General features: G+C 38.6%; 1 protein-coding gene across 1 annotated transcript in view; it reads right to left on the reverse strand.

Moving 5' to 3' along the window:
• Positions 1 to 213: 213 nt before the first annotated feature.
• LOC140550317 (dolichyl-diphosphooligosaccharide--protein glycosyltransferase subunit STT3B-like) overlaps positions 214 to 15,920 on the reverse strand; it is a 199,777-nt gene continuing 184,070 nt past the window's right edge. Inside the window, exons 7-16 of the mRNA XM_072674242.1 lie at positions 15,351 to 15,497; positions 13,952 to 14,000; positions 12,471 to 12,625; positions 10,604 to 10,815; positions 7,568 to 7,755; positions 6,880 to 7,051; positions 6,061 to 6,234; positions 4,540 to 4,653; positions 1,276 to 1,488; positions 214 to 1,116 (exon numbers count right to left, since the gene is read on the reverse strand). Coding sequence (XP_072530343.1) covers positions 1,042 to 1,116; positions 1,276 to 1,488; positions 4,540 to 4,653; positions 6,061 to 6,234; positions 6,880 to 7,051; positions 7,568 to 7,755; positions 10,604 to 10,815; positions 12,471 to 12,625; positions 13,952 to 14,000; positions 15,351 to 15,497 — 1,499 coding nt within the window. The 3' untranslated portion in view covers positions 214 to 1,041. The remainder of the gene's footprint in view (positions 1,117 to 1,275; positions 1,489 to 4,539; positions 4,654 to 6,060; positions 6,235 to 6,879; positions 7,052 to 7,567; positions 7,756 to 10,603; positions 10,816 to 12,470; positions 12,626 to 13,951; positions 14,001 to 15,350; positions 15,498 to 15,920) is intronic.

Genomic DNA, 15,920 nt, shown 5'->3' on the forward strand with positions numbered 1-15,920 from the left:
TTATTTGTACAGTGTCCTTGGGTAAACAACAACAACAACAATAATAAATGATGCTACTACAAATACTAATAAATAACAACAATAATATTTATATTAAAATAAAAACAATTGTAATTATATTTATTATGTACAATTACAATTGTAATTATCTAATAAATTATGATTCTTATAAATAACAACAATAATAATTATTAGTATTATTATTTGCACCATAATTTATTTATGTATTTATTCTTATTTGTATTATTATTTATTAGTTGTAGTATATGTAATAATAATAATAATTATTATTATATAATTCAGTAAACAGAAATTGTATCTAAAATGTGCAGAACATTTTTAAGTTTGTTTGTTGTTGTTATTTGTTTGTTCACTTGTTTACAGAAACATTAAAGAAAACAGGGGTGCAGAAACTTCTGCATATGCCTGTTCATAAGCCTATCAGGACTATCGACAGATATTAATAAAGGCTTATTTAAACAAGCGTCAGTAGCCAGGGCTGTTCTGTTGACTCTGACAGTGATATGATGTCTGACGCTTGTTGGAATAAGCCTTAATGAATCTTTATGTAGGTTTATGTCAGCTGTCATGTGGCTTTACGAACACTGCGGCAGTAAAGTGACAGCGTGTTCCTCCATTCCGCATCCGTATACCGGCACACGTGTCAGGAACACAGAACAGCCTCCTCAGTACAGGAGGACTCTTTGGTGAAACTCTGTTAGAAACTTTACAAACGGCTTCTCAACCTGCATCAGGCCACCCTCAGAGCAGAAACCACCGCATCTACATTCAAGTATTAGAACAATAATAATAATAATAATAATAATAAACATAAGGACATTCAAAAGGGACAAAAACAGAAGGTGAGATGTGATGTGAGGTGGCCTCCTGCCACACGGGGGCGCCACCTGAACAGCAACGCTCCAGTTGTACAGCGATGCTCCACATCATGGCTGTCTCTCGTCTTCACTGAGTTTTGACTTTTCCTCTCTCGGGTTTTCATATCCGTCTCGTCCCGTTCCAGTTGAGTCCTGCACAGCTTTATTTTTTATGTAGTCTCCTGCCCTTCTTCAGCACCAGCTTGTTCTTGACGTAGCCGCGCTTTCTTTTAGCACCCTGTGCAGCAGAACACATGAAGAACAGCGCTTCTTATTCAGGTTCAGGCCGACTGCTTGTACACAGGTGTTTATTTTTTGGTTTTGGAGGTGGGTGTCAACAGTGTGGGAGATGAACACATTACCGCACTTCTTCAGCGGTTAAGTAAAGTTGCAGTACCTTTTTGGACGTGTATTTCTGTTTGGGGATGATGTTGGTGACCCGCAGCTTGTGGCCCAGTGGTTCTCGGTTCTCCAGTTTTTTCACTTTGTAAATTCGGACCAGCCAGTGCTCGGAGGTGAAGGCCTCCTCCAGGTGCTGGAACTTAATGTCTTTGTTCCCAATCTCAGCGTTTCTGGTGCGGTCGAACCCTGGCGGAGTCCGGAAGTCCAGCTGGAGAGAGAGACACAAACGAAGGGAAGATAAATGCTTTAATACTCATTTTACCCAAACTCTGATAAATAAACAACTAAACTTCTAATTAATTATTGTTCATTAATGATGACAAATGACAGAACAAGAATAAAAATATTGTATACAATTATTTTAATAAAATGATTTTGTGTTAAAAAAAGCATTAGTTAATTATTGAGTAAATAAATAAATGGATGAATAAATTAAACTTTTCTTTAGTTAATGATTGTCTAAATAAATAAACATACATAAATAAATCATTAATAATTAATAAATAGATGGGTGAATGAATGAATGAATGAAACTTCTCATTGGTTAATTATTGTGTACATAAATAAACACATAAATAAACGCATAAATAATTAATTAATAAATAGATGGGTGAATGAATGAATGAAACTTCTCATTGGTTAATTATTGTGTAAATAAATAAACGCATAAATAATTAAATAAACAAATTAATAAATAAATACACTTCTGAATGAATTAAACTTCTCATGGTTTATTATTGTGTAAAAAAAACAAACACACACATAAATAAATAATTAATAAATAGATGGGCGAATGAATGAATGAATGATTGAATAAATAAAACTTCTCATTGTTTAATCATTGTGTAAATAAATAAATGAAACTTATCATTGGTTAATTATGAAACAACACTACTCATAAAAATAATAATAAATACAAATTCCAGTGTGTTAATTATTCTGTAAATTAATAAATAAATACATAAATGGGTGAATGAATGAATGAAACTTCTCATTGGTTAATTATTGTGTAAATAATATTGCTGATGTTCATTATTTCCAATTACTTCCTAGATGTAGCTCAACATTATTAACACAAAAATGATTCAATGTGAATTTTTAATTATGAAACTTTGTCATCACAGATATACAGCACAAATAAGTGATCTCTCTGTATATCCCAGCTTTGAAAGCTGGGGTCAGAGCACAGGGACAGCCATGCTACAGCTCCCTAGAAGCAGAGAGGGTAAAGGGTCTTGTTTAAGACCACAACAGTGGCAGTTTAGCAGACACAGGCATAATACTCACAACACTCTAGCAACACTTTGAGCCCGTTTATCCCTGCTCACTTCATGGGACTAGTATCTGGACTGTATCCTGAGTAGATTTTAGCCACATGCGTTTACACTTGGTGGTCAAAAGCATCTCTGGTTAGTCAGACTAAATCCGATCACTGTGAGGGTTTTGGTTGTGGAACGTGTCTTAGAGAGATGGGTGTGTTTACACTGCTATAAGACGCCAAAGTGCCTCTCAGACCACATCCTGAAGTGGTTCGAGTGATCAGGTTTGAATGTAGGTGAAATACAAACAGATACAAATGAGTCTTGGGTGTGTTTACACTTGCGTTTTTATGTGGTTTGGTCTGATCCAGATACAATCCTGATATGAAGTGACCAGGCACAAATATTCCAGATTTATTTAAACGTATTTCTTTTCGCACAGCCCCCCTCAGTTCAGGGCACCACAATGTTTGGAACATTTGGCTTCCAAAGTCTGGAATACCCACAATCCAAACCACAACTGTGAAACATGGTGGCGGGAGTGTCAAAGCTTGGGCATGTACAGCTGCCACAGGTCCTGATGCTTATCTTCAGTGATGATGGATCAAAGCACAGTGAATTCTGAGGCGGATAGGAACATCTGATCTGCTCAAGTTCCAGTAGATGCCTCCAATGATCCCAAACCTACTGCCAAGGTAAAACAGCTGTTTTTCAAAGTAAAAATGGAGAATTCTTTCCAGTCACCTGATTCAAATCCAGCTGAGCATGTGTTCCATATCCTGTAGGAAAAAAAATGTAAGGGAACAAGGTCCCGAGACAAGCAAGAGCTGAAGAAGGCAGCATTAGAGGCTTTACAAAGCATCACCAGAGAAGATACTGCACAGATTCCAGCACTGAATGCAAGATATCTGCAATTAGCACATTATGGGGCCCTGAAATGAGGGGAGCTGTGTAATTTCAACACGGGGAAGCAATTAAAAAAGTATGCAGGTGGCCTGGAATGTGTACCTTCATCACGTCTGATTGGTTAGGTGTGAAATTGTGAACTGTGGAGTAGAAGGAGGGGCATTTTATGGAAAAATGTGTATTTGTCCCAACCATTCTAGAGGGCACTGTGTACTATGTATATATGTATGGGTATGTATGTGTTACGAAGACCCACAGTATAGCCAGTGCACCGTTTGTTTAAGAAAGACTTGTCAAATTCCCATTATTGTCTATTTATTATTATAAAGAGAGCCTTACAACTTCTCATTGTTTAATCATTGTGTAAATAAATAAATGAAACTTATCATTGGTTAATTATGAAACAACACTACTCATAAAAATAATAATAAATACAAATTCCAATGTGTTAATTATTCTGTAAATTAATAAATAAATACATAAATGGGTGAATGAATGAATGAAACTTCTCATTGGTTAATTATTGTGTAAATAATATTGCTGATGTTCATTATTTCCCATTACTCCCTAGATGTAGCTCAACATTATTAACTAAATCCGATCACTGTGAGGGTTTTGGTTGTGGAACGTGTCTTAGAGAGATGGGTGTGTTTACACTGCTATAAGACGCCAAAGTGCCTCTCAGACCACATCCTGAAGTGGTTCGAGTGATCAGGTTTGAATGTAGGTGAAATACAAACAGATACAAATGAGTCTTGGGTGTGTTTACACTTGCGTTTTTATGTGGTTTGGTCTGATCCAGATACAATCCTGATATGAAGTGACCAGGCACAAATATTCCAGATTTATTTAAACGTATTTCTTTTCGCACAGCCCTTTTCAGGGCACCACAATTCCCATTATTGTCTATTTATTATTATAAAGAGAGCCTTACAACGAAGCGTAGTAACTAATTGCAGACAGAAATAACACCGCTGCAGCTCTGTAGTCTTCCTCACACCTCTCCCTCTCTGAAAGCAAAGCTTTGTTTTGAGAATTTCATCATTTTCTGAAGTTTTAGATTTGTAAATTATTCATAAAAATAGTACACACACCTGCATTTCTCCAAAGCGAAAGTATGACATTTTATACATCAGGCAGTTCAGCAGAGTTGGTGAGCCAGCCTTGTCGACTCTGAACTCTCCTTGAGGGGTGAAGTAGTCACTCTCCTGAATGAAGAAAAAAGGAGATGTCAATGCAGGGAATTTCTTATTAAAATATACAATTCAACACCTTCATAATTCATTCAGTTCATCTTTATTTGTACATCTCTTTCTACAACAGCCACTCTCTAAACTATCCCTCCAGAATGTCAGCAAAGCCTCCTTCTTAATGGTGGATATAGACCATGGTGGAACACATACTGGATGGCATATAGAAAGCATAGGAAAGGAATTTTAAATAATTTATGCGACATGAATTAAAAAACACTCCCAAAACAGCTCTCAACTCCAGTCCTCAAAGTCCCATCAAAACAACAGATGACTGAGCTGGTGAGGTTAATATATCTGTCTTTAATATGCAGCTTTTCCTGATGAAGATGCAGAACGACAAAAAGAGATATATGTTCAGAGCAATTAAAAACAGAGCTCCCTGGAGCTTTAGAAAGCCTTAAGCTTTTATCGGAGCGCTTAAATAAAGAGAGGCCTGATTTATTTTAATGAGCAGGAACAGACTAATTAAAACCTGACTGGAACTCATAAAACAGGCCTGTTAACTCAGTAAGCATCAGGGACTGTGGCAGGAATAAAACTACACATTACTTTTACGAAAACTCATACAGCACACTCTCGCTCATCATGTTTTAATGATTTTTTAACGATCCTTCAACTTTGAGGAAATTTACAGAAGTTAAGTGCAGCAGAGGAATATTACTCTGAAAACTGGCAAATTTAACTGCAATATCTGCTTTTAGCAAATGAGCTCCTTGCAGCTCTGCACTCAGCCCCACTCTTGAGTGCAAAAGACCACTAGTGCTGAAAGCTATAGCTGCTGCAGTGTCTCTGCAGGGGCTTTAGCCTTGCAGACCCCTGTGATTTTGGGGTGTTTAGAACTAGGTACAGTGCCCCATGGAGTCTCCAAATGTGTCTGTTAGGCTAAACTGTAGTATATATATATATATATATATATATATATATATATATATATATATATATATATATACAACAAAAGTATTAGGACAGTTGCTCATTCAATATTTCTTCTGAAATCAAGTTTATCATGTTTCTGTTGGAGTAACTGTCTCTACAATCCAGGGTAGAAGGCTTCCTACTAGATTTTGGAGCATTGCTGATGGATGCGCACCACCCCACCTCATCCCCAACTCATGCAAAAAGTACTGAATGTAGCACCACCATCATTCCAAAGAACGCAATACCACTGCTCCACAACTCAGTGCTGGGGGGCTTTATACCCCTCCAGCCCAATAGGCTTATGTGTATCTGTTCCAGAGAGTCCTACTTCTCTACAATAACCATATAAGCTGTAAGTTAAATCAGTTTTTAAAAAAAAAGTGTCCCAATACTTTTGTCAATATAGTGTATGTACATAGTATAAATAGGTAGAACTGAACATACCCGTATGTCTTTAGGGTGTTCTCCCTCTGCTATCCTCACCATCCACAGGAACTTATTGATATCATCACCCGAGTAGCCAATTACTCCTCCGAAGATGATCAGGACGTAGTCTACATCTAGCATCCTCATGATTTCATATGCTGCGCTCTCATTGGATGACATCGCCTTCCCTACCTGAGAAAGAGAGGGGTGTTAGAGAAATGAAAGGAGAGGTAAATAGGTGGTGGGTTGGTGGTGAGGTTCCTCTACTAATAAGAAATTATTGATGGATCTGCTTAAAGGGCTTACAGGCTGATTTCTGCAAGAATAGAATTATCTGAGTATGGAGACCAAGAATGACTGTTAATGACATTCTGATAACTCCACTGACTGTGTGATTTCGTTAAGGTCTATTTTTAACAATTGTGCATGTTCTTCCACAGCCGTTTTTTTTTGTTTTTTTTGATGAATTTGTAAGGAAATCATCTGATTTCTTCCTTTTGTCCAAAAGGTGTTACATTTTCCAGCCACTGTAGCTGGATTTTACAGAGAAGATCAGCAGCCAAATCTGCGTTCTACTAACCAACAAAATACCTGACCAAAATCTCAGAAAAATGTCTACAAAATGTTAATTTTCCAAGAAAAACCTTCAATGTCAATGGAGTCAATGGAAAAAGATTTCATTCTGTATTTCTATTGGTCATTTTAATGTTTGTAACAAATAAATAAATCATGTATAAAAATGTATTAAAATAAATATTCTTCTTATTTTTTCCCTGCATTTCTGTCCACATGGAAACATGTTGGAAACAGCTACTTATTTGAGAGTGCCAGGCTGACCAGAGCGATATGACTGTTGTTCCAGGTGTTGTTGTCCACTAGTGTCGTCCTGTTGGCCATTCCAGCAATCTGGTACCCATAATCCCACCAGGACATCACCCGGGCGTGCTCGTTTGTGTTCTGACGCAGCCAGTAATAAGCCTCTCGGAAATCATCCAGAATGTTGCGAGACCTGAAGGTAAATCAGAGCCAATCATGGCAAACCAATAAGAACGTTTATATATATATATGTATATATATATACACCAAGGTTTGTGGACACCTGGTCTACCAGTGTTCCCTTTGCTGTAGTAACAGCCTTCACTCTTCTGCAAATGCCTCACACTAGATTTTGCAACACTGCTGTGTGGATCTGATGGCATTCAGCCATGAGAGCATTAGTGAGATCAGGTACTGATAATGGATGATTAGTTATAGATTAAAAATGTCACTCAAACATATCCCAGAGCTACTGGCTGGAGCTCCAGAACTGTAGGGAAGTGACTGTTCCTCCACAGCCCAGTGCTCTGCCCATTTACTCTGTAATGCTCTGTTACATTGGTGATTGCTTTTCTATGGAATTATACAACCTATGCATGCACATATAAATAGTGCACTGGAAAGGGGGTTCTGGATATTTTTGTACATATAGTGTGTGTGTTTGCAGCAAGGACAATGCTGGGGCTAGTGTTTGTGTGTGCGTTTTTACCCATCATGGTTGTATGAGGCCAAGACGACGCTGGGGCTGGAGTAGGCGTTGCTGGTGACCCAGGTGCAGTGCACAGCGAACATCAGCAGCAGCATTAGCATCAGCATGGTGACGATACTTTTAATGTTGGGGCCCAGACCCTCCTCCATCTTCTCCTGATCTGAGATGTGCTTGCGCATCTTACCAGCCTGCAGCACACATCCACTTCACATGAGCAACAACAATTTCTGACAATTTCTGAAATCCTGTTTGGAAACTGGGATATATCCTTGAATTCTGAAAATAGTGGGAATTGTGAAACTGGGAAATTGGAATCTGGAAATCTTATTTGGAAACTGGGATAACATCCTTGAAATTTAAGATTTCCTCAAAATCTAGGATAATTTTCTTGCAATATGGAAATCTTGTTTGGAAACTGGGATAATCTTCTTGGAATTTATAAATAATATTTTAAATTTGTGATAATAGCCTTGGAATTTAAGATTATTTCCTCAAAATCTGGGATAATTCTTTTGCAATGTGGAAATCTTGTTTGGAAACCGGGCTAATACCCATGAGATTTAAGATTTCCTCAAAATCTAGGATAATTTTCTTGGAATCTGGAAAACATATTTGGAAACTGGGATAATATCTTTGGAATTTTAGATTTTCTCAAAATCTGGGATCATTTTCTTGGTATCTAGAAATCTCATTTGGGAACTGGGATAATCTTGAAATTTAAGATTTCCCTTAAAATCTGGGATCATTTTCTTGGAATTTGGAAATCCTATTTTAAATTTGGGATAATATCCTTGGAATTTAAGATTATTTCCTCACAATCTGGGATAATTTTTTTGCAATGTGGAAATCTTGTTTGGAAACCAGGCTAATACCCATGAGATTTAAGATTGCCTCAAAATCTAGGATAATTTTCTTGCATTATGGAAATCTTGTTTGGAAACTGGGATAGTCTCCTTAAGATTTAAGATTTCCTTGAAATCTGGGATCATGTTCTTGGAATCTGGAAATCTTGTTTGGAAACTGGGACAGATTACCTTCAATTTTGGAATAATGTTTTTGGAATATGTTGTAATCTTTAAGGATCTTCGTACTAAATGGATTTCTCTCTGTACTTCAATCCTTGTTTGTAGAGAACAGTGAGTCACACTGTATCAGAAACCACATTAGCAAGTCTATTAGATATTCTGAACACCTCCACATGGTCTGAGGAGAGTTTGCTGATTTTTCGCCACAACTACTGCTTTAAGTAGCTCACACTACTGGAGTCTACTGGGAGTGCTCCACTACTACAGCTGCTGACTCAAGACAGCTCGGACTTTGAGATGTGACCTGCCTACAGCACTGGGCGATGCACACAGACTTCAAATAGAGGTAAAATTCAGCTCAGCTAATTTTTCCTAGAACAAACACTGGGCACTTACAGTCAGCAGAGGGAGTGCAACTCCACTCCAACTCCACGCCACCACAAAGTTCAAACAGCTAAAATCAGTGGATCTAACAGGTCTGATTATTATCCTGGAGCTAATACGACTTTTAACATGCTGTTTCTCATTGATATTTAATAAACATGAAACAGTTCATTTGCTGTATTTGAAGTTAGAAGACCACCCCAGCTTTAAAAATCATGACAGATAACAGAGGTTTACTGAAGCAAATCCAATGCAGTCATTCAAAAACTTTGCCATCAGGAGTATGAATGAGTAAACCAGCAGCAGCATTAGCATCAGCATGGTGAGGATACTTTTAATGTTGGGCCCAGACCCTCCTCCATCTGTTCTGAGATGTGCTTGCACACCTTACCAGCCTGCAGAACACATCCACTTCACATTACAATTCAATTCAATTAATAATATATGTATATAGTGGCTTTCGCAACAAATGCACTTTACAGAGATCCAGGTCCAGGCATCTTATGAGCAAACACCACAATGGAGGTGGTAGCGACAGTGGCAAGGAAAAACCCCCTCATGCTAAGAGGAAGAAATCTTGGGAGAAATCAAGACATCACAACAACGTAACCCCAAATTATAAAACAATCATAATCTTCTTGGAATTAGGGGACTTTCAAGGATATATCCTAAAAATTGTGTCTGGAAATTGTGAAACTAGGAAATTGGAATCTGGAAATCTTATTTGAAAATTGGGATAATATCCTCACAATTTAAGATTTCCCTTAAAATCTGGGATCATTTTCTTGGAATCTGGGAATCTTATTTGAAAACTTGGTGTAATATCATTGAGACTTAAGATTTCCCTTAAAATCTGGGATCATTTTCTTGGAATCTGGAAATCTTATTTGAAAACTGGGATAATATCCTCAGAATTCCCTGGGCCTGGGAGTTCATTCCAAACCAGGGGTGGTCATAATACTCTGATATGACTGTATATATTATAGTATAGTATAGAATGTATAATACACTGATACTGAAAATTTGCCATGTGTAAACTTGCAGAATTTTATAGATGCTTTCCTTGTTGTGGAAACTGGATTAATAATAATATGGCAATTTAGTGGCAAAATTAGGCAGACTGATTTGGAATATTTGGTCATTCAAGGAATTTGTGATTTTCTTATCGAAAACAGTGTAAGAAGCTACATAAACATCTAGACTATGTATGTAAGCATTAGAACAATTATCTAAAAAAAAAGGGACTTTTACTAGAACAAATACCATCCACAAATAAGCTAAAGCATGTCATTATATAATTGTTATGTAGTAGTTGTAATAAAATAATAGTAATATAATATAATATAATAATAGTAATTATTTATAACTAATTATATCAAATAATTATATTATTTGAATAATATTAAGTATGTTAATTACTACAGGCAGACTGGGCTGCTGTTGTTTGACTTCTGTCTAATTTTCTAAGATTTCATGACATTTCAGTTTTTTTCAGATTAACCTGAAAATTTTGCCAAAAATTTAAAATCACCAAGCTTACAAGAAAAATTCAGACATTTTTTTTCCACAGGACCAGCCAGCATCATCTTAGAAACCAGAGCAATTTAATCAGCTCCTGCTTTTTCACCTTGTCATACAGGTTTCCAGAGTTTCTCCGGTCGTCCTCGTCGCTGCTGTACTCTGTCGGGGGGTTCTCGCGTTTCGTGTCATCGCTGAGGTAACGCTCGAAGATACTGGAGAAGGCGATGGCCGACAGCACACACACGACGGGCGTCAGGGTCAGCATGAGCCGCACCATCACACCCGCAAAATACACAGCACTGATCGCGTACAGAGCCACTGGGGGGCAGTACAGAGAACACATACACACACACACATTTCATTGTACCTGATTTCCACACATATACACACACTTGTGCAAAGCTCACTGATTACTGTGGTATATCTTTAGAGCAGTTAAATGCATGGTTTGGTATAATTTTCTGCTTTTGCAAAGACGTCATTTATAGGTTTTCACAGAATGTGATGCTCTTTACAGAGAATTCTCTGTACGATTGTCTGAATGCCATTGCCTTCATAGTTATCAGCCACTGCAAATTTTCCATTAAGACAAGCTTCTCATTAAGCACAATGACGTCTATTCAAATCACTTCAACTGTTCAATTCAGATGAACATCTGGACCCATTCACAGAACCCCCTGAACTGCATAAAACTCTGCATCATTATGTGTCCGGACCAAGCAGAAAGCCCTCACAGGCAGTTTCTGGACATAAAATAACGATTTTGTGGGCTGGCCACACTATACGGTTCAAAGCCTCTGGCTCTGTTCCAATCCAAAAGAAAAGGAGACTCATTGAAGCCTGATCCAGATTTTATATCAGTCACTGCTGAGAAAATGTAGCTGAATAGAAATTGAAATAGAGAGCTGAAAGGAATTATAAGCCTGATTATTTTAAAAGGTGGCCCTATTACACAATCCATCTTATCCTAATTCCAGATAGTCCATTAATAGGTGTAATGGTTGTGGATTAGAACAAGGCGTTGCTTTAGCCTAGTAAAACTACTATACATAACTACTAGATGTGATTCAGTATCTAATATGAATGATTCAGGATCCACTATGAATTATTCAATAACTAGTTATTTCTTGTCCAATGAGTTACTAAGTATGTACTACAAATGATTCAGTATCCAAAACTAATTATTCAGCAACTACTTTGGATTATTCAGTATCCATTATGAATTATTCATTAACTAATTTGAGTTATTAATTATACTATGAATTATTCAGTGTCTACTATGAATGATTGAGTAATTACTTTGAGTTACTTCTTGTCCAATGAGTTACTAAGTATGTACTACAAATGATTCAGTGTCCAATATGAATGATTCAGGATTCACTATGAATTATTGGGTACCTACTATGAATTATTCAGTAACTACTTTGGATTATTCAGTATCCATTATGAATTATTCATTAACTAATTTGAGTTATTAATTATACTATGAATTATTCAGTGTCTACTATGAATTATTCAGTAACTACTTTGAGTTATTTCTTGTCCAATGAGATACTATGTATGTACTACAAATGATTCAGTATCCAGTATGAATTATTCAGCAACTAATTTGAGTTATTCATTATACTATGAGTTACTCAGTGTCTACTATGAATTATTAAGTAATTACTTTTTTATTTTAAGTTATTTCTTGTCTTGAGTTGTCTTGAGTGTTGAGTTACTAAGCATGTACTACAAATGATTCAGTATCCAATATGAATTATTCAGGATCCACTAATAATTATTCAGTAATTAATTTGAGTTATGCATTATCCTATGATCCTATTATCTGCAATGATTTACTCAGTATCCACTATGTATTGTTCAATTTTCCACTGCATATTATTCAGTCATGAGATTGTGAGTTTACATACAGACTTGTAGCTGAAAGGGTTAATCATATCTGGTTATAACTTTTCTCCATTCACTCTTACCGAACACTCGCTCATCATTGATGTTCTTGATGCAGAACCAGAGCCCAGCAGGAAAAGTGCAGACCAGAATGTGCAGGTCGAAGAAGAAAGACACCCAGGTGGTGGGCTGGTGTTCTGAAACGGAGGCTATGATGGGGATATGGATCTTCGCATAGCTGAGAGAGAGAGAGAGAGAGAGAGAGAGAGGTTGGCTGACTCTGGACTTTAGACTCTAGTCTGAGGAACTCTGGAGTTGACTTGATTCCAACTACAACAGACTCTGTGCTTGACTTTACGGACGTTTCTCCAATTTACTGCTTAGAGTTATGAGCTCCATAGACAGAACCCCTCAGATGTGACAGACAGGCAATCTTTACATGACTCTATGGCTTGGGACTCGGGACTCAAGGCAGGGTCTATGGATAGAGCCACCCAGGAGTGCATGCTCTGAGAGTTTGTAGGTTTGGTCATGTGTCAAAGCTGTTTTCGAGCCTGGGATCAGCCCAGAGAACCATCTCTGGTCCTCCTGAAATTGGTGGTCTGGGGTTCTCTTCAAGTGGACTCTGGTATGGTCCACTGCAGGTGTGGAAGCTATCTGCTCCTGGTGCCTGAGTGTGGTTGCCTGATAGGGGGTTACCTTCTCCTACAAGAACGGCTATTTGTTTGCAGGTGTTCCTGCCCAGTGAAATGTCATGACAGCATTGTTCTTTACTGCTTGACTATTCGTATTTAAGGAAAATAATGAAAAGCAGATGAATCTAGGTACAACCATTGCAAACATCCCCTCCCCAAAACAAGCCCAGAGTTGGTCCTGAGTCCAATGGACTTACAAAAGTGCTTCACTATTTACCCAAGAAAAACCTCAGCTAGTTTGAATAGACTAATAGTTTAAAGATCCTCTAAGCTTTAGACTCTACTAAACACAAGTCAGTAAGGAGTCCACTCTGCTATTCGCCCAAGTATTCTCAGAAGAGGTGGATCTTCAGTCTGGGTTTGTAGACAGCAAGTGACTCTGCTGTTCGGACACCCAGGGGAAGTTCGTTCCACCACTTCGGTGCAGGACAGAAAAAAGCCTGGACGCTCGTCTTTTGTGGATTTTGAGGGATGGCGGGTCAGCTGGAAGGGCTCTTGGTGCGGATCGGCTTTTGACCATTGCCATCAAGTACGGAGGGGTTGGTCCTTTCTGGGCTAGCCCCTCCGTACTTGATGGCAATGGCGCTGGGACCATGCAGAGGGATGATCCAGGAGATACAGCAGTGACTGATGTTAAACAGTGAATAAGAAAATGTCTGAGTAGGATGTGGCAGATTGTTCTGGAGATATACATTAGGATATACATAGGTAAAGAGTTCAGTACACTAGAGAAAGTCCAGGAACAGGTACCACTCTCAAGCAGGATCAACAGCCAAGCTAATGTGTATCTAATTACAAATGACAAGAGTCATTTAACAAGGAACTATGTGATTTCCAGAGCATCTCAAGTGTGTCAGGAAGTAGCTCACCCAGTGTCCCAGAGAGAATAGAAACGTCCACTCCATGGAGCGATGCAACCTACAAACACACACACAGAGAACATTATATCTAAATAAAGGACAATTGTAATTGTAGCTGTGTGTGCATGCAGACAGTATATACACTATTGCACAGATGAATGTAGACTCCGGATTGGCTCAGACTCAGAAGAAATGGAGTCTGGGCATGAATCTGACTCTGGACTCTAGACTCAAGTCTGAGGGACTCTGGAGTTGACTTGGTTTCTACTACAGACTCTCCGCTTGACTTTATGGATGGTTCTCCAGTTTACTGCTTAGGGTTATGAGCTCCATAGACAGAACCCCTAAGATGTGACAGACAGGCAATCTTTACATGACTCTATGGCTCGGGATTCGGGACTCAACGCAGGGTCTATGGATAGGTTAGACTAGATTATGACTAGAGACTGCGAACTGTGGATATTTACAGACTTCTACATTTAAGGACTCTTTTCTTGACTCCACTCAGACTTGATGGCCAGTAGACCCTGGCCTGGAGGTGGACTAGCAATTGTATACTCAACTTGAGCTCTGCAGGTAGGAACTCTAGACTCCACAACCAGTGGATCCTGGACTGAATGTGGACTAGCAATTGTAGACTCAACTGGAGCTTTGCAGATAGGAACTGGACTGGACTTTAATCTGAGGGACCCAGGACTGAGCTTGACTTTATGGGCTTTTCTCTTCTACTGCTTGGGATTATGGACTCTTCAGATAGGACTCTGAAATTGAGGTCAACACAGAGTCTATGTGCAAGCGCTCTGGACCAGATTGCGACTACACAACTACGAACTATGGACATACACTCTGATGATTCCACAGCTTAGGTTTTATCATTTGTCTCTTCAAATAGACTCCAGACTCTACCCAGACTATGAGAACAGTGTAACCGATGTCCACACTGGAGTCCAGGGTCCACTGGCTATGAAGTTGGAGTAGCAATTGTAGACTCAACCTGAATTCTAAGGTAGACACTCTGGACCTTACTAGGACTTTACTGCCAGTAAACCCTGGGCTGGAGTTAGACTAGCAATTGTAGACTCAACTAAAACTCTTCAGATAGGGGTTCTTAACCCTCAGACACCATAGAATGTGGACCCTGGACAATATGTGAACTAGCAATTATAGACTCAGCTTGATATCTACAGGTAGGAACTCTAGACTCCACTCAGACTATATGGCCAGGGGCCTGGACTGGAGTTGGACAAGCAATGGACTACATTGATTTTAGTTTCTGATGTTCAGGTTAGGGTTCGAATTGGGGTTAGATGGTAAATTACAATATCACAGAAGACCATGGAAGTACTTACTAACATAGCAACACCAACCATAACAACACCAGCATATATGTGCGTAGTCACACACTCACCAATGCAGCTGAGATAAATGACAGTGAGGAAAACAAGAAGAGCGGCCACAGAAACTCCCAGAGAGAAGAGAGCCTGTCTCTCCTGCCGGGTCAGCTTGTCCCTCAGGTACTGCAGAAATGCATAGGCCTGCAAGAGAGCAAACACACCTACACACACACACACACACACACACACATACACATATGTCCACACAGACAAAAAAGAGACACAAGATCAGATAATTTAATTAGTTTGCTTTGAGTGAGTGATACTTTTGTAGAGAACCACTTCAAACTTTCAAGGTCCTTCATGTAGAACAGATGTTCTCACAAAGACATGAACACACACACACACACACACACACACACAGTGGGGTTCTCAACTCAGGAAACTGCAGCATATGGAAGCTGCAGCTGTTCTTCAGTACTAGAAAAAGATCTGCTTCTGCTTTCTTAGATAAAAAAACCTCTCTCTCTATGAGAGAGTGTACATTTAGAGTGTGTTATTAATATCCACCCTAATGAGAGACTGTAGCTCCACCTCCTCAGTGTATATCACAATACCTACATTTAGAGTGTTATTAATACTCA

Source organism: Salminus brasiliensis, chromosome 2 (genome assembly GCF_030463535.1).
Source record: "Salminus brasiliensis chromosome 2, fSalBra1.hap2, whole genome shotgun sequence".
Lineage (NCBI taxonomy): Eukaryota > Metazoa > Chordata > Actinopteri > Characiformes > Bryconidae > Salminus > Salminus brasiliensis.